The 23,781-nt window shown below is 54.5% G+C and overlaps 1 protein-coding gene across 6 annotated transcripts in view; it reads right to left on the bottom strand.

The window, feature by feature from the left end:
* The window catches only part of LOXL2 (lysyl oxidase like 2), an 88,782-nt gene that overhangs the window by 2,701 nt on the left and 62,300 nt on the right, over positions 1 to 23,781 (bottom strand). For all 6 annotated transcript variants that reach the window (XM_035726206.1, XM_035726207.1, XM_035726208.1 and 3 more), the window contains 6 exons: positions 20,486 to 20,637; positions 14,084 to 14,251; positions 12,046 to 12,208; positions 8,691 to 8,934; positions 3,052 to 3,167; positions 1,791 to 1,927 (listed from right to left, as the gene is read on the bottom strand). In XM_035726206.1, coding sequence (XP_035582099.1) covers positions 1,791 to 1,927; positions 3,052 to 3,167; positions 8,691 to 8,934; positions 12,046 to 12,208; positions 14,084 to 14,251; positions 20,486 to 20,637 — 980 coding nt within the window. The remainder of the gene's footprint in view (positions 1 to 1,790; positions 1,928 to 3,051; positions 3,168 to 8,690; positions 8,935 to 12,045; positions 12,209 to 14,083; positions 14,252 to 20,485; positions 20,638 to 23,781) is intronic.

Here is a 23,781-nt window from a genome sequence, read left to right as displayed (position 1 = left end):
CCGGTGCTGGGGCAGGACTGGCCCGAGATGAGGGGGCGAGGCCCGGAGGCGTGAGAGTGTGCGCCCCTGGCCGTCGGCCTCTGTGAGATTCACAACATACCCCTTCCCACAAGGAGGCCTTCGTAAAGCGGTTACCCTCTCCTGGGGGCCCTTGGAGGCTTGAGGTTAGTAGAGGCAGGAATTGGGGCCCAGGGAGGCCACAAAAGAGGCTGTTGATAGGAACTAGAAGGGAGTTGGGGAGCTGGACGTGCTGAGATGAGGTGGGGACAAGCACCAGGCTCTGTGCTCCTGGAGGTGTGACTTCACACCTGCCCTGCCTCTGAGCCTTTGCCCGCAGGTGCCTCTGCCTGAAAGGCCACTTTCTCCTCACCCGGCTCTCCCCCCGCCCCTGGCAGCATTACCAATATCTGCACATAAAGCCACGTGGGAATGGAGAGGGTCAGTGCATCCCAGGCCAGGGCTCTCAAACAGCTAAAGCTCCAGGTCTGTCCCAAGGGAAGTACTCTTTTCATTAATCTGAGGCACTGACACGCTCCTATTGAGTTAATTAGCAAATTGTATAGTTCAGGCATCAGGAACACAAATGTGATCTGGGTTTGCCCGGCCGTGAAATGGGAGAACTAGTAGAGCCCCTCATTGGGGGGCTACCTGCGTTCACAGGGTTTAGGCATGGCCAGGCCTGCCATCAAGCTTTCAATGAGCCATCGTTATTATTAAACAGACGGCATTTGTCAGGACCCATGATGATACCCATTCACTCCGCAGAGCGATAGCAAACCTCACACACAAACCCCCATGCACCGTGTACGTGCACAGAGACATGGATATTCAGGTTTTAAAATAAAGAGCACTTTGGTTGGGCCTCTCCAAGTCTGCGGTTTGGGGTTTGTGGGTGGAAAAGTGCTTGGCTGTCTGATTTCCAGCCTAGGAAGACTTTCAAAGCCTCTCTGTGGTCACTTCTCTGCAGGTGTTGGTTCTTCCCAGGGCCGTCTGCAGGGTGGGGACCATGGGCCAGGCTCTGGGCTGGCTGAATGCCCCCTTGGGCAAGTTTTCAAGGCAGAATGACACATTTCTGGTCACCCACTTTGCCACCCAGCGGGGCCAGCTCGAAAGCAAGCCGGGTGGCTGTGTAGGAACATGACAGGGCGCATGGGAGCCTCCGCAGGCCCGAGTGCACCTGTGGTCCTGACAGGGAGGCTGGGGATGTGGCGGCCCTGCTCCCATGCTGGTCAGGGCCCTGGGTGGAGCAGGCCACTGTGTCTGTAGGGAGGTCGGGAAACTGCCCCCTCTGCAGACCCTTGCAGGAGGCCTTTTCTGGGAGACCCAAGTCACAAACACTTGCGAGTGAATGGCTCTTTGCGAGATTGCTTTCAGCCTTGACAGCACAGACGAGGCAGGGTGAGGGCACCGGGAGAGGCTGGGGGGTGGGCAGAGCCTGTGTCAAAGGACACTGCAAGTGTGGGGTGCCTTAGGGTCTGTGGAACAGCTTCTCGGCCTGAGGACCAGATCGGGCTGCACATGTATTTTGATTTGCAAGTGCCAGGTGTTAACTGAGTGCAGATGTCTCTGGAAGCTGGCAGTGCCCCGCAGGCGTGCATGCCTCCCACACCTAGGTCACCTGGTTGACCCTGATGTGCCGGCCCCTGGGTGTAGGACTCCTGCACTTCAGACAGCCTGGCCTCCCTGCACGCGTTTCGGTTTGGACACCAGCAGGAAGGGGGCTGCCTCCCACGTCACCGGGGAATAGGGCCCTCCTGCCATCAGCCGGGGCTGGAACCCCCACCTCCTACCTGGAACAGGTAGTCTCCAGGGGGTACGTCGGTGATGTCGACCCACTGGCAGTCGATGTCATGGCGATACATGTCCCAGCAGCCCATGGTGATGCCCTGCTCACCAAAGTTGGCACACTCGTAGTTCTTCTGGATGTCTGCAGGCAGGGGCACAGAGAAGCCCGGTCACCTTGCACCTTGGCCCCACTGCCTCAAGTGCCTGCCCTCTGTGCTCCCCTTCCGCCACCGTGCCCCGAGAAGCCCCGCTGGAGGGGTGCTGTTCCCAGAGCCCATGCTCAGCAAATCTCTTCCTTCCCCCAAGCCCTCAGCTCTCTGCTTCATCTGGGCTTGGCGTCCCGTCCCCACCGCGTGGGTTTCTGATCCGTTCTCATGTCCCCGGAACCCCTTGCCGGATTCTCTACCCACATCCCACCCGTCCTTTTAGGGCCAGCCGAGTGCCCCTCTTCCACAAAGCCCTCCTGGCCACTCTGGCATTCCCGCTAGCTTGGGAATGAAGGGAGTGTGATCTGGGAAAACTCTGGTGGTTAATATTTAGCTTAACGTGGGGGGTCATCTTGCCACCCTCTGGCAAGTCAGCGCTTGGATGGGGGCTCAGGTCTGGTTTGTGTATCTGACCCTTACTGGCTCAGCTGGTTGCCTGGCACATAGTAGGTGCTCAAAACCCATGGGTTTGTCTGATCTCATGGCGTGGCATGTCCACGACTGACTAGTGAACACACATTTACTGAGGCTGCCACGTCTGGGCACTGCTCGTAGCACGGGGCATATGGGGGAGCAGCACTGTGTCGCCCCGAGCCCCAGGCAGGTCGGGGAGCAGGCGGGCCCACCAGTGATCACCGTGCAGCTGTGGCGGCCTCCTAGACATGTGAGCAGAGTGCTGCCTCTGTCTGGGGGAGTCAAGAGACCTGGGAACCTCAGAGCGGGTCTTTTGGGCTTGGACTCGGGGGGCCATGAGCCTGTGGGGCAGGGGCTTGGCGCTGGGACATGGGGAGAGAGGCGGAGGGGACCTCGGTCCAGGTCTGGCCCCACCCAGGGGCCATGTGGACCCACCAGTGCCCCCCGGCATAACTCTGGGGGGTCCTGCGCCTCCACAGCAGGCCCCGCCCGCATGCCCCAGCCCCGAGTAGAGCCACGGCGGGGGGGGGGGGGGGGGGTCCTGAGGAGAGTCAGCTGTGGCCGGCGTGAGAGGCCGGCATCAGGCCTGGGCTCCAGGACAGATGGGAGCATGGGAGTCCCTCTGAAGCCACCCACCCAAAGATACCTCCTTCACATTCTGTGTCCTCCAAGCAGAAGCTGGCTTTGTGGCCCTCGGCCACCTTGGTACCATTGAGGTTCAAGAGGTCATAGTGGGTGAACACTTCCATGCTGTGGTAGTGCCTGGAGCGAGCGAGAGAGAGAGACAGGGGGCTCAGAGGTCAGTGACTGGAGCCGTGCCGCCTACCAGCAGCTGCCTCGAGCGGTGGGGTCCAAAGGGGTGGCCCATGCAAGAGGAGCGGGTGACAGGGCCTGAGGAAGGGGAGGGCAGGAGCAGAAGCGGTAACCGTGCTGCCCCCCCCCCCCCCCCCCCCCCCCCCCCGCCAGAGGCCGCTCGCCCGCGCAGACCTCGGGCCTCCCAGTGGCTGAGCGGAACGAGCCTGCGCAGAGCGCCCGAGGCCTTGTGGGGGGTTAGCAAGGCGCGCTGGGGGGCAGAGGGCCCGCCAGGCCGTGCGCACCATACGTGAAGAGCTCCTTAGTCACTGCTTTTTATAACCCTCCTGGGCGCAGGGGTGGCCCTCCCCACCCATCCCTATTTCGTACACTTCCTGCAGACTGATGAAAGTGACTTTCTGAGATCTCTGGAAAACTTTCTGAAGTGGGGACGGGGTGGGGAGGGCGGGCACGGGAGAGGCAGGGGGTATCCGGGCAAGACCCTCCCACAGCCTGGACTCGAGGCAGGGAGGCCCCGGGCCACGGCACCAGATGGGAAGTGGGCGGCAGGAGTCTGTGCCCCTCGCCTGGGACGTGACAAAAGGGGCAAAGGGGGCTCTCAGGCCCTTGGGAAGGAGCAGAGCGTGGCAGGCGCATCCCTGTGGGCTCGGACGACAGCAGAGGAGGGCGCGCTCTTGTGTAACAGCGTCCCATCTCTTGCTCCCGAGGAATGGAGAACAGATGCAAATTCTTGGAAAGCGGTGCTGCGTTTGGTTCAGCATAAGCCAGGGGAAGATGGCTGCCGCGTGGGTCGGGGCCTCCCTGGGGCACCGGCGAGGCCAGGCCCAGCCTGAGCTGCAACGTGTGTATCACGGGCGTGTGCAACTGTTTGAAATGCTCGTCTCCGGCATCACAGGGACATGCGACAAGTGGAGAACAGAAATACAGGGCACCCGAGGCTCGGGGAGCAAAACTAGCTGAGCTGCTTCCTCAGGAAAGAGGGGATGGTCACAGGATCCACTCTTAGGGGTCCCAGAAGGACGGAATCAGAGAAACCACAGAAAGACCTCCCAGGGGGCTTGTAACAGAGGGGTGCTCAGCACCTGCCGACTCTCTCGTTGTTACTTCTGCTAACAGTAGTACCACGAGTAGTATTTTCATAACCACCACCATCGCTACTCTTCCGCCACCATCCCCAGCCTTCCTCCGTCCCCAGGCCTCCCGGGGCCGGCCTCAGGCTCCCTCCGAGGGAGTAGGGGCAGTCAGGACAGCGGCAAGGGGGGAATTAAAACGATAGGTTTTCAGAGGGGAGCTCAGAGGCTCTTTCCCCCTTCCTCTTAATGTTTGCTTGTGCTAAAAATAATGACAGGAGTTCCTAACTTGGGCTTTTCCCAGGTCGCTCATGTCTCTGGGTAAAGCGATGCTGAGCCAGGGGCCCCCTGAGAACACTCACAAGGACACATTTTGTGGCAAGTTGAAGTGATGACTTTGAACGCGTCTATTTTGGCTTCTCGAAGGAGCAGGATGAGACATGAGGTCTGACTCATTGCCTAAAACATGTCTGCATCTTTCAGAGAGGGGTTTATGTTACCATGTTTACCGGCTGGAAAGACTGAAGAGAAATGGGTTTATATTCCGTTGTCTAAACAAAATTCAGACGGAGTCCACAGAGGGACTGTTGTAAGGCTGACCTTCTCCTGCTCCTCCTGCTTCCTGCAGACTTGATTTAAGAGTCTTCCCTAGCTCTTCAGTTTTTCCCCCGCGAACACGAGGAGGGAAAGAGCTGGTTTGGAGCCTCTTGATTCCAGCTAGCAGCAGTCCCGTGTTTTACGTCTGGGACAGGTGTGGACATCACCCCCGGGGCCACGTCCCCCTCCCCGCTGGCTGGCTGTAGAGGCCGGGGCCCCCCTGCCCCCCCATACCCCCAGGAAATACAGATGGGGCCCCCAGGAAGGCAGGAGGGCACGTATTGGTGATGAGGGTATACTTCCTCTCCATGCTGAGGTGTCCCGACCTTTGGAAGTCTAAGAGGGGGCTGGATCCATGGGGTAGGACCTAGGGAGATTACAACTTGGAAAGAAATTCCAGAACCTAAGGAGAGAGAGAATAACCTGACACTTGGTAGAAGTCATTGTAATCTGGAGAAAAGGAAGGATGGCCTTCTACCACAAGACTCTGGAGCTCAGTATTCTAAGACATGGTGTCAGTGGAAGGAGGAGATGAGGAATACGTGGAAGACAGACCAAGTGAGCCCAGAGGAGGACAGCAGGTTTGGGTATACCCTTTGTTATCCTAGGTCACTTGGGGCCCACGTAAAACTCTAAATCAGAGACTCAGTGTGCACTGTAGAGATGCTGTCACCCTTCATCCTCTGGTGCCTCCAGAATGGACAGTCCTGGCTGATGCTCAGCTGCAGTGGGGACAATGCTCCTGTCCCCATTGCCGAGAATACGGGGGGTGTGTTCTAGGCTCAGGAGGTGCTGTCATGAAGGGCGAGGGTCTTCTGCTCGCTCCACCCCACCGTCCCCACGTGTTGGGAGCCCTCCGGCCAGAACAAAGCCCTAAGTATGTGACGAGGGCCTAAAATTGGCTCCCAGAGGCCACATCGCATCTGTGGGGCTTTGATCCAACATGGAGCCTGCTCTGCACATGATGGGAGCCGGGCAGAGTAAATGGAAGTCTCCCCTTTGTAGCAGGGCTGTCCCCAGCTCGCTAGGGGGGCACCTGTGCCGGGTACCTGCTTGCCGGCTCCCAGCGCCTCTCGTGGCGCTGCCTGCGGTGCGAGGGCTCGTCTTCAGACCACAGCAGGGACAGAGCTGCTCTGTGCCCAGCTCCGTCTGGGCCCTGTTGGACCTGTGACATGACGTGCCAGTTAAACAGGTGTGGCCCCGCTCCCTGGGCCACAGGCAGGGTCATCGACCAAGGGCGTGATGCATACGAGAGAGGACAACTCAGGGCATTTTCTTCTATGTCTGGTTGGCAAGAAAGGTGCTAAGGGGTTCAGTCTTTAGGTTTCATGTGAAGGCTTTCAAAGAACATAGTTCTGTTCCTCATCTTGGCATTAATTGCTTTGGGAATGATAATTGTCCCCATGCACACTGATTTGAGCCAAGGTTCTCAACTCTGGCTCCACAGTCAGGAAATCTGCTGAAAGAGGATGGTAAATCTTCTAGAAATAATTTTTTTTTTTTTTTTGAGTGGGAGAAGGGCTTGCTTTCATCAGACTCCCAAAGGGGCCCAACCGAGGTTTGGGGCCAGAAGTCCCATTGAAAGGTCCTCCTACAGAGCTTGGAGATGTCCCCTGGAGCTCTGGAGGCTGGGGGCAGGGGGTAGGGGGACCCTCTTATGTTCCGCGAGATCTCATGGTCATAGCTTCTCAGTTACGGATGAGGAAGAGGTGGCTTGAAGGGACATATGCTTGGCCAGCATGTTTTTTCCATCCATTCCTCCCAAACCACTGACTAGAACATCTGTAAGCAAAGAAATGAAATAGGGTGACAGGAAAAGCAGGGGGTGGGGTGGGGTAGAGATCAGAATGCCTGGGGCTCCAGATCAGAAGAAACACTTCCATGGTGTTGCCATGTGTACTCTCAGAGGACAGACCACTGCTTGGAGAGCTAGCAGATGTCCCACGGAGACTCCCGCCATGTAACGCCTGGGTGGACAGCCACGTGTGGGACAGAGATGCAGTTATGTCCAACTTACAGTGGGCAGCACCAGCCCCCGCTCCCCAGGGCTCCCACCCATCTGTTCTCTAAAGGAAATCCGGCACCAGTCTGGTCACGACTTTAATTTCACTCTCCGACATCCACCCTGCAGAAGGCTGACATACTTCTATATAGAGACCAAAAATTCTTTGGCTAATTAGGACATTCAAAACATACGCATAATAATTATGAAGGAAAATCAACACCCTAAGTTCTATCTTAGTCTTCTCTTTTGAAACAGATGGAACAGTTCTGTCCCTACACTGATTTGAATGTGACTGGACCATCCGTTGTGACACGCAGAAGCAGGCAAGGACAGATTTCTGATGAAGATTCAGCAGAGGTAACAGAAAGAGCACTCGCTTTGGAGTCAGACACGAGCCGGGGATCCCTGCCCGGCAACATCCTGTTGGACTTCCTGGACAAGTCATATAAACACCGAGTCTCCCATTCCCTTACCCTTGAAAATGTACCTGGCACTTAGAAGGGGGTCAATAAATGTCAGTTCTCGTGCCCCTCACAGTGGTCGCTAGGTTTTCCAGCTGGAAGGATGCCTAGTCCTAGCTGGGCCGGGACTTCTCAGACTTGAAGGTCACACGCACACAATCACTTGGTGATCCTGTCAAAATGCAGATTCTGATGCGAAGGTCTGCAACGGGCTGACTCTGCCAGCCCACGGGCCTCCCTGTGAGAAGCAGGGAGCTCTGTTGCAGAGATGGAGGGCATCCGGGGGGGGGGGGGGCGCTCATTGTGGACCCCTCGGGGGCTTGCTGCCCTGTTGCATGGCAGGGCCTCCCCGCTTCATTTTCAAAAGTGTGCTCTCCTGCTGTTCTCTCTACCTGCCCAAGTCCGGTCCCAGCAGGAAAATGTGAACAAGCGAGGGCAGTGGGCTCTGCATTAGAGTAAGAATCAAGGCAAAGAAAAAGAAAAGACAAGGCAAGGAGATGAATGGGGTGGCTTCTGTTGAGCTAGGGCTGGCTCTAGGATTTCTGTTCTTGTGCAGGATTTATAGCACTGGGGCCAAGTCCACAGGCTGAGGGCTGGCAGGGACTCTGGAGGTTCCAGGTGATGTGGCCCAGATGGCCTGACATCACGCAGCTGGTTAGAGGCAAGGCTGGGTTGAGAGACGAGGTCTCATGACTACTGGGCCTAGAACTCTTGCCTCCACACCCAATACCTCCCTCGAGATATTTCAAATATATATATATTTTGAGGATATTTTAAAAAAGATTTTACTTATTTATTCAGAGAGAGAGAAAGCACAAGCAGTGGAAGAGGGAGAGGGAGAAGCAGACTCCCCACTGAGCAGGGAGCCCGACGCGGGGCCCAGTCCCCAGGACCCTGGGATCATGACCTGAGCCAAAGGCAGACGCTTAACCGAATGAGCCACCCAGGCGCCCCTCAAATATATTTATAAATGAACTCAGAGTCCAAAAACTGCAGAACCCCCAAGCACCTTGCAGAGCACAAACTTGCCATAGATGCACTTAAAAATCATCGTCCAAAGGGTCAGTAGAGAGACATCGGGTACTCCAAGTTTGTTTCCTAACATTAGGCACTGGAGGCAAGAAAGAGACCAGGCTCGGGGAAGGTGAGTGGGGCCGGGGCAGCCGGGACTGGAGAATGGCTCGGTAAATGTGGAAGGCCACTGTGGCGACCCGGACTCCCTGCCTCCTGGGTGTATGGCCTCTTGGCTGTCTCAGAGGGACCCCGCGATTCTGAATCCCATGCGGGCCCTGCAGCGTGTTGGGCCAGCGTAGCCGGCGGGTGATGCAGGAGGGCTCACCTGTGGCAATCGTGCCAGATCCACGCATGGCGGCCATTCTTGGGTCGGAAGTCAGACTGCCCGTTGTTGTGGATCTGGGAGGAGAAGCGCAGAAGGCGTCGGTAGCCTGTGGTGGGGTTGGTCTGGGCGGCCGAGGCTGAGAGGCAGTTCTCCTCCATGGCACACTGGAGCATGAACATGGGACGGTCCTCCAGGTAGGTGCTCTGCTGGACAATCTCCGCATTGAGGACCAGGTCAGGGGCAGCTGGGGAGGGCAGACACGATGTTCGAACAAGACGAGAGACCCCTCACCCCTCCCAAGTCTTTTGCTTCTGACACCTGAGCTGGGACAAACCCCCATCCCTGCCTAGCACCACCAGCTGGGACTGTCTCATGGGCTCTCAAGGTCCCCTTCCTTGAGGAATGCTACCCCAAATTCCTCTTCCCCTCCTCTGAGAGTCCTCTTGGACACCTCTACAGCTATCAGTGCAAAATGATGGGCAAAACACGAGGGTTCATTATATTGTTATCTCTACTTTTGGGTGGCCGGAGATTTTCTGTAATAAAAAACAAACAATAGCAATAATATTGTGCATCCCAGAGAGGAAGCACCAGGAATGCCTTGGTCTGATCCTTCTGGGAAGGATACACATACAGTTTACGACATGTGTAATACTGTATGTAGATTTACAGTTTGCTAATACTGTTTCCCTTAAAATATATCTTGACGTATTTCCTTGTTAATAAATATCCATTACCACATGCGTTTCATGGCTACATAATATTGAATTCATAACCCTATCTCATATTTTTAGATACACTGGTTGCTTGCCATGTCTCACCGTTAAAGATAAAGCTGTGATAAACATCCTGTAGTAAATCTGTGTATGAAACTTAAGTTATTTCTTTAGAATATGTTTCTAGAAGTAAAATTGCTGGGCAGAAGGGCTGCATGTTCTCAAGACACACTTGTACCTCCTGGGTCCGGCAGCCTCTAGAGAGCAAATCCACCTGCAGGGTTTGGATGTGGAACTGAAGAGTCGGAAGGGGGCACACAGATGAGATGTGGGGTAGGGAGTAGAAGACATCAATTAGAGGGCTCTCAATTGTTGAGGAATACTTCCTCTTGGAGGACACACGCTAGGACGCAGCATTGCCGGTGCTCAGTGTCCCGGGCACACTTTGATTGGAGGGTGTGATGGGTCTCTTATTCACTGTCTATACCCTAGTCGGTACTTAATGGACAGCCCCTCTGCTTATGTCTGAGCTGAGCAAAGGGGTCTCCATTGCTCTCTCTTCTGAGAGGAGACCAGCCTAGCTCCAGCTCTGGAGTCTGAACAAAACATGGTCTGCAGTGAGCTGGTAGCCTGGGAGCCGTGTTCTCAGCACCTGCCATGCAACAGGGCCTTGACCTCCCTAACATCCAAAATATCCACCAGAAGCTCATCGGAAGCATGCCTTCATCCACCTGTCCGCCAAGTGTTCTAGTAAACCCTGCCCTAGGCTCTCTGGACAGTGCTGAACAAGGCAGACCCTACACTGTCGCAGGAGAGACAGACAGAAGCCCATATTAATTACTTAATTACAGTTGTGATCAGAGCTAGAAGGAGAAATATGGAAGGTGTTGGAAATTATAACCGGGGGACCCAGTCGGGCAGGGGGAGGAGGTCAAGAAGGATTTCCCTGGATGCAGTTAGGTTTTAGTTTCTCCCTGGAAGGAGGAGCAGGGATTACAGGAAGTAGCTCTACAAGGCGAAGTAGCATGGCCCAGGCCCCCGAGGCATGAAGGAGCGCCAAAGCCTCCGTGGCGGGGCCAGCGAGGAGGGGTGGGAGGTGGACGGCGGCCCCAGATGAGGCTGGACAGCACGCGCCTTGTGCCAGTCCCTGTATTCACCTGAAGCGCTGCGGGTTTGAACAGGACGGAGGCGTGAGTGCGAGACCAGCATTGATTCTGGCTTTGGGGAGGGGGAGCGATCGAAGGGACATGTGTCACTGTGGGGATCCCATGGAGGAGCATCTGCGCGGATACAGTCTGCAAGAATGGCATCTGGACACGGGCCAAGGAAGCCGGAGGGAAAGAGGTAGGGGGAGTCGAGAAAACGCGGAAAGGTAACAATACAGATGGATTGTGTGTGGCGGGGTGGGGGGTGGGTCAGGGGAGAGAGAGAGAGAGAGAGAGAGAGAGGAAGACGTGCAGACACAGGGTGGAACTGGCTGGATGAGAAAAAGTCATTACGAAGGGTGTCCTGAAGAATATGCTTCATCTCTGAATACTCTAACATGCGTTAGGCCAGATCCGCCAAGAGCTGTGTTCCTGGCCCAAATGGCCACTGCCCCCCCCCCATAGTAACCCTGAGTGATGCCTTTAGACTAATCTGAGGGGTTCTCAGAGCCCCATGAAACTCATTTCTCACTTGCCATGAGGAGTCAAGGGCACTGTTTATCTCATAACTGTCTGTCTGCATGAGAAATTCCCTTCCATCTCAGAATCTAGAACAGTGGGCTCCTCTAATCTCATGGGTGTGTTTCTACTTCATGGACATTGTGAATGACTTCCTTCTTTCCTTTGGCTGTTAGGAAGCTCATGGTGAATTTTACGACCTCCCAACAGTAGATGTTTAGGACTCTATAGTATGTATTTTTTATTAACCCCTCTCTCAGTTCCATTTTGAGCCACTACCTTTTTGCCAGGCCTACTTTTCATATCTCCTTTTCTCTTATGCTACCTTGAATTTTATTTAGGCTGATATTATGTTACTTTGCTCTTGGAAATGATGGTATATTACAAATATAAATAAATTAAGCAAAGAAAAGGCCCCTGACTGCTTCTCTCTTGCTTGGATGTTCCTCCTGGGGAGGCCAGTAAGGGTGATGATCTCCTCCTCAGACAGGATGAATAGCTAGTGCTGTCCGCCCAGATGAGCTCACGCCAGGGTGGCCAGTCCCTCCTTACAAGGCTTAGAAAATGCTGGGTGGGTCTAAAGGGGTCAGTGGGTGCATGAAGCTCACCAGCTCAGGTCTGACCTCCCCTAGCTCTCCATGACCATAAAAGGTGGTGCCTCATTGTCTTCTGTGCACCTGTGCATATTCACTGTCACATTTAATTTCCATTGTCTAGGAAAACCACTAACTAGAGATCAGAGTGGTTAACTAACTCTGTCAAGATCAGCTAATAAATGGCAGGTGGGGTCTGCTCTCAAGTTCTCTGGCCAGATCCGGGGCCTCTTACACCTCCCAGATTCACGAGGGAAAAGGCTAAGTGTCGGCTCAGCTCGTGGCAGAGGCCCCAGAGCCTGGCCAGGAATAACCAGTGGGACTCCTGGTCCCCTCTTGGAGGCTGGTGGGGAGGGGGCATGTGACCCCCAGGGACTCTCACTTTCTGAGCAGGCAACTCCGGCCCCGTACTGCACTGCACCCTGGGGGCAGGCCACGTCCTCGTCGTGGCGGCAGTGGGCCAGGGACAGCTCCGTTCCTGAGCACTTCACCCCGCTCATGACCACCTTGTTGGCGTAGACATTTCCGTGCCAATACCAGGTCTCCTGGAGGAATCAAAGGAAATGGGAAGTGTGTCACCCTGAATTGTTACTTTCTCGTATTCTGTCAACTTTCAGCCTCAGGAAAATCCCAAGCCTAAAGCTAAATGAGCCCATTTTTTCTGATAGAGACAGCAGAGGCACACACAGCCATGTCCACAGAGTCAGCAGTTTGTGGGTGACGGAGTGGGGGAGACCCTCACGCTCCAGTTCTGCCACTGGTCCCCGCTGGGAAAGCGTAGCTAAGGTTTTGGTCAAACGGCTGTCCAGTGTTGTGTGTCAGGAACGGCAGGCACCTGTAACTCATGCTGCTCGCTCCCCAGCCCTGAGCCTAGGGCAGACATGTGACTGGTCCATCACAGCCCTCTCTCCTCTAAACCTGCACGTGCTCTCAGAACCCTCGGCACAGTGCTCCCGGGAGACAACGACCAATCGATCAGAATTGGTTAGGAGAGAAGACATCTATTTACACGTGAAAGCTCAACATGCATACATCCTATTGGTTCTGCTTACCTCGAGAACCCCCTTATCCGCTAGAGAGAGAACTGGGGCCTTGAGAAGGGACAGGGTGTGTAATCGGTGGCAGATCCAGGCCCACGTCATGACCCTGCTGAGGCCCAGGTGTCATAAGAATGAGCTGACCAGGAACGAAAATAGCTGGATGCACCCTCTGCTAAATGGCACTGTTTTTTCCTCTCTCTTTGGGGCCCCAGAGGGTGCCTTGGCTTGTCAAAGCAGCATTAGCACAGACACTATGGGAAGCCAGGACCCTGGTGGGTGTGGGCGGGGCTCTCGGAGGCCCGTCCCTTCTGAACGCTGGAATGAGGAGCCACAAGGTGGCCTTCTGCTCAGGACTCAGCTCCTACCCTGGACCCAGCCAGCCTGTGGCAGGCAGTCAGGTTTAGCAAGGCTTCGGAGCTGCCCCAAGTCCCTCCCTAAGAAATCCGGTTCCGAGGAACAGGGCTCCCCTTGCTACCCAGTCAGGGTTAGCAAAGCAAGATGGGGGCTCCAGCCATTTCCTCTTCTCCAAACACTGAGAAAGTGTTTGGAGCCAGGACACTGAGGACCTGGGACTATTCATTCCATGCCACAGGGAGGAGAAGGGACACATGGGAGGATGGCTGCTTTGCCCCAGATTGTTATACAGCGGGCTGGTGGGGCTACAGAGGGGAACAGACCTCAAGCCCCTCATCTCTGCCTTCTCCCTCCTGCCTCCTTCTGACAATGTGTCCTCACAATACAGGTTCCAGACGTCAATGATTTTTGGAGCCAAAGCGCTTCTTGCCTCTCATCTGCTGCCTTCTGAAAGGGGCAGGGGCTTAGCTGCCTTCAGCTCTCTTTCAGGAAGGGGCCGGCGGGAGGAGGGCACAGACGATGGGACAAGGCTTAGAGGTTTACCGGCCAATCGAGGGGAGAAGGCCTGAGTACAGACACCAGTTGGGAAACATGGTCTGTCCGGAGGGGCCTCCAAGGGAGTGAGCCAAGACATCTGGGGTGTTGGGCCTTGGGCTGGGTGGTCTCCATTGTGCTGTAGGACCGAGTTGCTTCCCTCTGCATAGGCACATCAGCACACCCCAGAATCAGCCCTCAGCCCAGGGTGAATCCCAGTGCTCTAAGCAGAGTGGACCCTGGAAGCCAGAGTCCAGCCCCTTATTCTGTAGCGGGGAAACAGAGGCCAGAGGGGAACATGACTCACCCTAGGACTCAGGGCTGTGAGGAGCAGAGCGGAGGCCAGGATGAGGTTCCTGCCTCCCTCCCCCCAGTCCAGGGCACTTTGCTGTCCACCTCCTGGGTAGCTAGGGAAGGTGCATGGCAAGCAGGGGCTGACTGAGAGGGGCAGGGTCACGCTGGATGGAGGGGGCTGAGGTGGGGACTTCTCACCTGGAAGGCGTTGCTGGCAAACCCCAGGCCCAGCTGCCGGCAGACCACCATGGCCTCCACAATGCCCCAGTTCTCGCCACACACCGTCCCCCATACGAGGGACCCGTTCCGCTCCACCAGCACCTCCACCCGGCCCTCGTAGGGGTTCCGGCCCCCATTCAGGCGCAGCTGTGGAAAGAAAGGCATAGTCACCAGGTGGGAACAGAGGGGGGCTGCCCCAGCATTATTGCCATCAATCTCCACTTCCCCCAAGCCAGGGTGTTCCTGCCTGGGACACAGTCAAATTCAACAGCATCACTGAGAGCCTACTGTGCACCTGCATCCTGCCTAGTATGGGCTTATGTATTAGGTCCCCACCTGCAGGCAGCCCGAGGCCTTAGAAGCCTGTGCACTGACCCCCCCGCCCCGAGCCTCACAGCGGCACCTGCCCCTACTCCCTGCTGCCCTCCATGAGACTACTGGGGAGGGCTGCCCTTAGAATAAGACGCCTGGCAGGATGCGTCAAGGGGCCTTAAATGTTAGAATACACCCTCTGCTCGGCTGGTTCCAGCTCCCGATCTCATCTGCCCCGCCCCCACTGTCCTCTCCACCAGAACTCCCTTCTGAGACCCTGGAACCAACTGCCTATTTGACAGTTCCACTTGGCACCAGGGAGACCCCAAATCTGAACGTGGCATCTTCTCGGTCTCCACCTAAACCTGTGCTCTATCTCCCCCTTGTTCCCCATTGCAGCAAAAGGCACCACCGTCTACTCCGGGGCAGCACACTTTTTGTAAAGGGCCAGGTGGTATTTTAGGTTTTGTGGGCCAAATGCTCCGTGTCGTAACCACTCAGCTCGGCCGCATAGCTAAGAGCAGCCACGGCTGATGGGTAAATGGCCAAGCATGGCTGTGTTCCAGTAAAACTATAATGACAAAAACAGGCAGAGGGATAGGTTGGGCCTGCAAGCTGCCCTTTGCTGATCCCCAGTCTACTCTGTCATACAAGCCAGAAATCCCGCAACCATCCTCGACACCGTCCCCTCTCTCTGCCCCCGCATCCGGTCAAAACCTTCCTCTGTGGATTTTATCTCCAGAGTCTCTTTCCAGTCCATTGCTTCCCAGCGCCATTGCCTCCTGCCTGAGCCAGACCTCCTCCCCTCTCCCTGCCTCCGCTCTGGACTGCATCGACCGTCTGGTCAGAAGCCAGAGTCAGCTTTGAAAAACCCCAGCTCGTGTCACTTCCCTGCTTGGAACATGGCAGCGGCTTCCCCTTGCTCCAATGCTCACGCTTGCACCCTGTTCTCCCACCTCCAGGCGCGCAGGCCTCAGTTTCCTCAGCTACCTAACTCTCTGGACCGAGTCACGCAGTAAGTCACACGTGTAAGCGCACTACATACAGGTGCCCTTCTGCCTGGCTGATCCTTGTTCACCGTTCAGATTCCGTACCCTGTAACACTTCCCTCTCACTGGGGTCAGTGGCCATGTACACACTCTGTTGCTCCCTACACGTCTCCTTCTTAGCATTTACAACAGTTATAATTAAGCTAACTCACAATTTGTTTAAAATCTGTCTCCTCCGCTCAAATATAAGCTCCCAAGGGCAGAGCCGTATCTGTGCGGTTTCCTGATCGATTAATTAAGACAGTACCTCACAAACATTAGGTTCTCCAACATTACTTTTGGAATGAATGAATCATCAGTCTTATGGACTGAAAGCATGGATCAACTTAGGTGAGCTCAAGCAGAGCCATCTGGAGATTGGGGAAGGGCTCTAAAAATGCTACCCCTAATCCAAACACCTTTCCCAGCTTCCTTTATATGCCTAGGAATTCATCCTTTGGGACAAGGCATGACGACTCTAGGAACCCTGAGCACGTTGGGCTGTTGGCTTGCCAATCCTTAGCAACAGCATACTCCTGGGGCACAGGTCTCAATTCTTATTATGGACTTAGGGCCTGCAAAGGTCAATGAGGTCAGCCGGCAAACAGATAAACCAAGGGCAGCCACGATGCCGGGTCTACCTCCCAGGCTTGTGGAGAGGAAGAATTAAACGAGGTAATTCATGGAAAGTGCTCACACAGGGCCCGGCACACAGTAAGTGCTCGAGAAATATTAGCATCCTAGTAATGATTTTTATTAGGGTGAGAGTCCCATCAGAAATCAAAACTCTCTTCAGAAGAAATAGGAGGGGTCAGAGCAGGCGAGAAGAGGGCTGGCTTTTGGGAGGCCAACGTTTGTCTTCCTGAGTGTTTCTGGGCTGAGAGCCCAGGGTGAAGGTGGGCACTGGACGTGGTCTTAGATATGGATCGTACTTCACCCATGACTAACATATGTTTGGGTCTATGTGAAAACGCAGACCAATAAGATGAGCAGCGCCAGTTAGAAAATCTCAGAATGGCAGAAGGCAGGCTACCCAGCTTCAACATGCCAAGGAAGGGCCAGCACCTTGGGTGGGGCATGTGCTTAACCCATCAGGGGCATCTCTAGGAAACCACAGGCCATCCCCTCCAGCCGCCCCACCCCCCACCCCCCGCCCCGGTGTGGTTTCCAGCTGCCCCCACCAAGCCTGTGCACCTGGGGAGGTGGAGGCCATGGGTGTGGACCCTTCCAGTGGGCCAGGGGAGCGCTGAAGCTCTGAATGCCAGTGGGCAGTGAAGCTAAGAGCAGAATGACTTTAAACGGGTTTGTTACCATTTTTGAATTCCTTGTGGACTGTGCCTTGCCTTATTTTTATTTTATTTTATTTTATTTTTATTATTTTATTTTATTTATTTTATTTATTATTTTATTTTATTTATTTTATTTTATTATTTTATTTATTTTATTTTATTTTATTAATTTTATTATTTGTGCCCTGCCTTATTGACTGCACCAGGGGTGGATGGTTCCTCCTGCGGCCCCCTTCATGGGCACCACCGCCTGAAAACTGACTTCATTTTGTCATCTCGAGGCCAATGAACTATGAAGATGGGGGAGCCGGAAGAACCCCGTTCTCACTCTGTCCTGCTACCAGAGAGCAGGGGGGCTCCCAAGTTTAAATCTTGGTGTGAAGGGCTCCCTTTAGGAGGTTCCAGAGGACTCTCTCCCTTGTGCATCTCTGCCTGTGCAGCCCGCCCAAAACTGGCTGGCCATGTGGCAGCATCCCTGTCCCACAACCTAAAGCCACGGGAAGCCTCGGAGGCTCTGGCTGAGGGTCGTGGCTGCACGTTGGCTCTGGGGTAAGGAAACCACGCGGTTACCAGTGGTGAGCTGGGGCCTCTCTTTGAAGCCCTTCCCGAGGCTCCGAGCTGCTGCTGTGATTCTCCAAGGCTAACTAGGCCTGGAGCAGCCTCTGTGACAGGGACCAGGGTGCCACTGCTCTGGAAGGACTCTAGGTGCTTCAAGATGCATTGGGGGCCTTTTCGCATTTTCTTTTTTCTTTTTTTTCATGAGTAATGTTTCTTTTTTTTTTTTTAAGATTTATTTATTATTTATTTTGAGAGAGTGAGAATGAGAGAGAGAGAGAGAGCACATGAGAGGGGGGAGGGTCAGAGGGAGAAGCAGACTCCCTGCTGAGCAGGGAGCCCGATGCAGGACTCGATCCCGGGACTCCAGGATCATGATCTGAGCCGAAGGCAGTCGCCCAACCAACTGAGCCACCCAGGCACCCTCGCATTTTCTAGAGAGGACTAGAGGAAGGAAGAGGCCAGCCATGAAGCTCTAACATGGCGCAGGACATAGCCCTCCATGCCCCGGGCCCCACTCCGAGGCGCCAGCATTCTGGAAACAGCCTGGCGCACTAGCTACAGGTGCTCTGACATCACCAGCACTGGCAGAACCCCAAAAGGCCTCGGGTCAGCCAGCAGCCTCTGGCCCTCACCCCTCGGCCTCATCACCCAGTGAGGATGCCAGGGAAGGTCAATCGTCCTCAAAATAACCCTGGCATTTCCCTTTTCTTACTCCTTTGGTTCTCAAGGGTGGCAGCCTAGGGTTTGAAAGAAGGCAGCGGCATTCTCCTGAGTGTCAACAGGGAAAGCCAAACACTTCCGGCCAGTGGAGTCCAGCAAGGCTGCATCGTGGTTTGATAAGGTTGTGGTTAACCAGGCCCACACCTATTTTGGGAGGTGAGTGGGGAGGAGGCGAGGGAACACGACCCAGATGTCAGCCTGAAAGGAAGCACGGGCATCTTCCAACTCACATTCCACACACGGGCTTGGTCCCGCTAACCAGGCCAGGCCAGGGGAGGCCCGCGGCTCAGAGGTGGGCAGGAGGCCAGCAAGGGTGGTCGCCCGGTAACCCCACTGGACATTCCCAGAGCCTCCCGGGCTCGGCTCCTCCCCGCCAGCAGCGAGCAGAATGAAGCTTTGCCCCCCGGTTCCAAGTCCGTGGTCTTTAGTAGCCATTCAAGAGAAAAGTCAATTTCCTAACGAAGGGGGGTGGCAGAGAAGCCAGGGAAATCATCGCTCTCACTTCCTTATTCTCAGAGGAGTAAACTCAAGCCTCAAAGAAATTAAATAAGGAATCACCCAGTGAGTGATGGTGAACTGACTTGTGTCCCCATGAAATTCCTGTGCTGACGCCCTAAGCCCTAATATGGCTGTATCTGGAGAAAGTGTGTTTCAAGATGTAATTAAGGTTAAATGATGTCCTAAGGGTGGGCCCCGTGCAATATGACGGGTGTCCTCACAAGACGAGGAAGAGACACTGGGGATGCATATGCAGAGGCCACGTGAGGACACACGAGAAGGCGACCATCTGCAAGCCGAGGAGAGAGGCCTCGGGAGAAGCCAGCCCTGTCGTCACTTTGATCTTGGATTTCTAGCCCCTCGAACTGTGAGGACAAACATTTTATCTGTGGAAGTCTCTTAGTCTGTGGTGTTTTGCTATGGCAGCCCCGGCAAACTAACACAGTGATAACAGCTGGGAGTCTGGATGGTTCTGCCTGGCGTGGCTGCCCATGCCCGTGGGAGCCCCAGCCATGCCACGTGACAGGCTGGCCTGCTGCAGTGGCGACACAACCCGTATGGCCCGTGGGACTTTCCTTCACAGGTGACCTTGCCCATTTCTTCCCGGGGGATGGCAAGCAGGTGTAAAACTCCCCACACCTCCTGTGTGAGCTCAGGGAACACCTGCCAGAGCCTGGAGGGCCCAAGCAAGGGTGAGGCCCTTGGTGCTGGGAGTGTGGTCCTGCCACTGGCATCACCGAGCACACAGCCTGGCTCAGCCATCCCAACCACAAAACCCATCTGGAAAACATTACTTTCTTTGGCTTACGTCTTTCACTTGGGTTGAAAACCTCACTCCACCCTCCTCCAATCAGCCTGAAGTGAAGGCTGCCACAGCATGCCAGGACCCGTGGCTTGTCACCTTCCATAGCTCTGTACAGCTATCTTGCAATGCTGCCAGACAATTAGAGATGGCAAGCCTTCCCCGCAGCTGGGGGCTTGAGGCCCATGCTCCTACTCACCCACAGGCAAATGCACGGCTTGGCTGAGGGCTGCTGGGGTCCCATTTTGGGCCGCATTTTGGGTCCCATTGGGCGGTGAATTGTGCAACACATGTTGTGGCTGACCAGTTGGGCATGCCGGTGCCAAGGTCAAGAATCACTGTCAAAGGAAGAACCCAACTAGGGAGCCATCCTGCACCCTGATGTGTCTGCAGCTGCTCATTTTTAAAATAAGCACTTAAGAAACTCTTCCAACATGCCAGCCGGGTAGTAGATGATGCAGAGGACCCAACCAAATACATGGGATAGTGAAGGGCAATCTGAATAGGGGCAACCCCTTTGGGTCCCCTCCCTCCCTGGGAGATTTTTACTATCACTTTGCTATCACTCAATAAACCTTGCAAAAAAAAAAGAGCAATGAACAGGATGTATTGGGCCTTTCTGTAGGATTGGATAGACCGAGAGGAATTCATCTTGGCTCCCCCTGTGGGAAAGATCACCCAAGCCAGGAGACACGATGTAGGTTTCTAGAGACTCCATCTCAGAAGAGGAAGGGTGTGCCTCTGGTATAATGCTGTTAAGGTTCCCCTTTCTTTCCCTCTGGTTACCAAAACACAGTTTTCTGTCCCAAAATATTGTCTGTATTGTGCTTACCCTTGTGTAGCTTGTAGACCTGCTGCCGATGTAGTTCCCCTGGGTCCTTGGACAGGGACCATGCCAAGGGTGTCACACGTGCTACGGACCTTGAGTCCCTTACAGAAAGGACTGGGTCGCGATCACACCACAAGTCCAGTCCCCCCGCAGGGTGCCACTAAGGACAGTGTGCCTATCCATGCATTTTCTCACTTGGCATGCTTAATGAATGTGAGGCGACAATGTCGTTAACAGTGACAGCAGTGGAGCCCTCGAACACCACCTGTTAGAACCCTTGAGTGTGAGGCCACCTGGCCCGTACTTTCTGGGACTCAGTGACTGAAAGAGAACACAGCCCCTCACCTTCTTCTGGAAGCCCATGGCAGGGATGTTACATCTCACGCCAGCATCTTCCTCGTGGTTGCAGCCCAGAGACTCGGCATTGAATTTGCAGTCTATAATGGACTTCTCATTCCCGGTACACTCGATTTCATTGAGGTGGATGGGTCCTATCCCTGGAGGAGGAAAACAAACAGGTACTATTGACAGTTTCTGAAGGTAAGTTTCTGGAGTGGGCAAGAAAGTCCTAGACAGTAAGAACGTGTTTCTCCCACCCTCAAAACTCTTCCAAACTGCATCCCATAACCAGCTCAAGGTTCCAGGCCTCCTCTCCTGGAGAGGAGAGAATTGCTTTTTGTCTTGGGATTCACTTCTCCCCTAAAAGCAAATCAAATGTGCTGCAAACTTCTTGTGTGACCTTGGCCGACCCACTCAGCCTCTCTGAATATTGGTTTTCTTTCCTGAATAAAGGAGTTGGACGAGAAGACATCGAAGTTCCCTCTTCAACTTTAATACTCTGTGCATTTTGAACCCGAAAGGGGTGACTATCCCTATAGAATCAGAGTTCCTGCAGGAGAGTGATGGCACACTCAAACTGGATGACTTGAACATAGTTAAGAAAAAAGGATTTTGAAAATAAAGGTAGGGGGCGCCTAGGTGGCTCATTCAGTTAAGCAGCTGACTCTTGATTTCAGCTCAGGTCAAGATCTCAGGGTCCTGGGATCGAACCCCACATCAGGCTCCATGCTCAGCAGAGAGTCTGCTTGAGGAGTCTCTCCCTCTCTCTCTGCCCCTACCCCACTCGCTCTCCCTCTCTAAAGTAAATAAATAAATCTTTTTAAAAAAGATAATAAAGGTACGGACAGAGTGTAGGGAAATCACAGAATCACAACGGACAGTCCAACATTCAGAGGCTAATGAGAGTGGGACACAGAAATGGCCCCTAGGCCAGCAGGAGTGAGGGCAGGATGCTAGTGTCTGACTCAGGAAAGCAAAGAATGTATGTGGAAAGGGCACCTGTTAAGAGCCATTACCCCTTTGGGGCGCCTGGGTGGCTCAGTTGGTGAAGCGACTGCCCTCGGCTCAGGTCAGGATCCTGGAGTCCCGGGATCAAGTCCCGCATCGGGCTCCCTGCTCGGCGGGGAGTCTGCTTCTCCCTCTGACCCTCCCCCCGTCTCATGTGCTTTCTCTCTCATTCTCTCTCTCTCAAATAAATAAATAAATAAAATCTTAAAAAAAAAAAAAGAGCCATTATTCCTGGTCCAGGAGGGACACAGCGGCCTGCAGGGACCCTGTAGGGGGAAGAGATACCTGGCCTCCCTCCTCTCCCCAGCCCATCTCCTGCCAGTGCTCCCTGCTGGGGCAGAGAGGGCAAATCATCTGGCAAATGACCGATGGTGAACATGCAGGGAAGCTGTCACATGCACCCAGATAACCAAGGGGAGCCCCCCACTGCTGGGGAAAGAGAATCCCCAACCTGACCCTGTTGGCTCAGCTCAGCTCAGCTCAGCTCACAGGGCTACCTCCCCTCTGTCTAGCCCATCAAAGTCCAGTTCTCTCTGGGAGCTCTGGGCTGCACTGACTCCCACTTTGGTCCCCACCCCCTGCCTGGGATCACCTCTCTTTTCCTGATCCTCACTCACCATCCTCCTTTCACTCGGGTCCTGCCCCTCAACACTCAGACACCTCCCATCTTACGGCCGCCCTCCCCTGAGCCCACCCTCTGCCTGTCACTTTAGTCTCCATCCGAATGAACTTCTTGGAAAAGTTGTCTCTTTTGTCCCCTTTACTTCCCTGGCCAGCAGAACAACCATCTCCCATCCGCTTCTCTGCCAGCCCTCTCCATCCTGGGAAGTGGAGTCCATCCGGCCTGATGTTCTCACCAGAACCCAGAGGTCACCTCTGGTAACCCCTCTTCCTCTGTGGTTGACAAGGAATCCAACGCCACATCTGTTCACTCCCCTAAATCTGGGTGCTTTGCATTTCTGCTGTCATGACCCTCATCGAATTCTGTCTTCTCCCGTTTGGACAAATGCAATAGCCTCTAGGCTCCGTCCTGCTTGCTCATTCTAAAATATTTGCCGCAGGGCAGCCCACGAGTGCTGTTAATGCATACTGAATCAAGTCACTCCCCATCTTAAGTCCCTGAAACGGCTTCTCACTGCATCGAAGGGTAAAATCCACAATCCCCAAGTGGCCTGTTAGGCACAACCTGGCCTCTCACTTAGCGTTCCAGCTCTGTCCGCTGCCACATCACCTATTATTTGGCTGCTTGACTGAGCTTTTCCCCTGCCTGGACCCTCTGCCTGGCCCATCTTCCTCCCCTCCTCACCAGCTAACTCTCACTCATCCTTCAGGGCTCGGCTTTGACCACTTCCTTAGAGAAGCCTTTCTGATTCCCGTCTAAGCTGGGCCCCCTCGTGTGGCCTCCCATCGAGACTCAGGTGGTTGTCTGTTCCGTGTCTGCTTCCCCACTGGGTTGGAGGCCCCACAAGGGCAGGCGTCATGTCTGTGTTCCTTCTGTGATTTCCGTTGTGGAGGTTTCCAGAGACACCCGGTATCTAGGCTCACCGAGGCCAAAATTAACTTCCAGGAGCAACCTACGTTAGTAAGTGAGAGCCAAGTTTCCCTTTCCTTGGAAATTCACAAATTCAATTCACAAACAATAAAGCTTCCAATTCCTTGGAATTTTATAAAATTGATTAAAACACAGTGACTATGGCTGGAAGCATCCAAGGACTCAAGAGTGGAGAGGCTATGACGGCACAGGCCCCGAACAGAATCCTCGAGGCAAGCAGGGGCCACAGCTCAGGGATTCGGGGGGACACAGAAACAGGCAGCAACCTTGGACCTGCGTATCTGATGCAGGGCTTGTTTGACGACTGTCAGAAGGATGACGATGGCAACGGTGACACATATTTCTTGAGCGCTTACTATGCGCTGGATTCTGTCCTATACACATGGCGTATATGAACTCATCAAATCATCACCAGTCAATACAATGAGGAAATGGGGGGCTGATGATGAAGTAACAGGCCTGATGGAGGAGCCAGGAGGCAAACCAGGCAGTCTGGCCCCACAGTGGGATTCCGCTGGGTTTCTGGAGCCATCAGGAGAGAAAAGCCCCGTGTGCTGGATGCGAGCAGAAGGCTGCTCTTCAAAAGAGCGGAGGGTTTGGAAGCACCCGTGTTCTTCATCTGGGGATGTTCTCTCTGCCTCCTGAACACCTTCTCCTTTTGCTGACCTAGCTAGAGGCCCGCCTCCAAGGAACATCTCAAAGCCTTCCTCCGGCTCGGCTCCGCTTGACACCACCTCACCCC

This window comes from Zalophus californianus, chromosome 2, assembly GCF_009762305.2.
Source record: "Zalophus californianus isolate mZalCal1 chromosome 2, mZalCal1.pri.v2, whole genome shotgun sequence".
Taxonomy (NCBI): Eukaryota; Metazoa; Chordata; class Mammalia; order Carnivora; family Otariidae; genus Zalophus; species Zalophus californianus.
The sequence above is the reverse complement of the archived record's forward strand: the minus strand, read 5'-3'. Positions and strand labels throughout refer to the sequence as shown.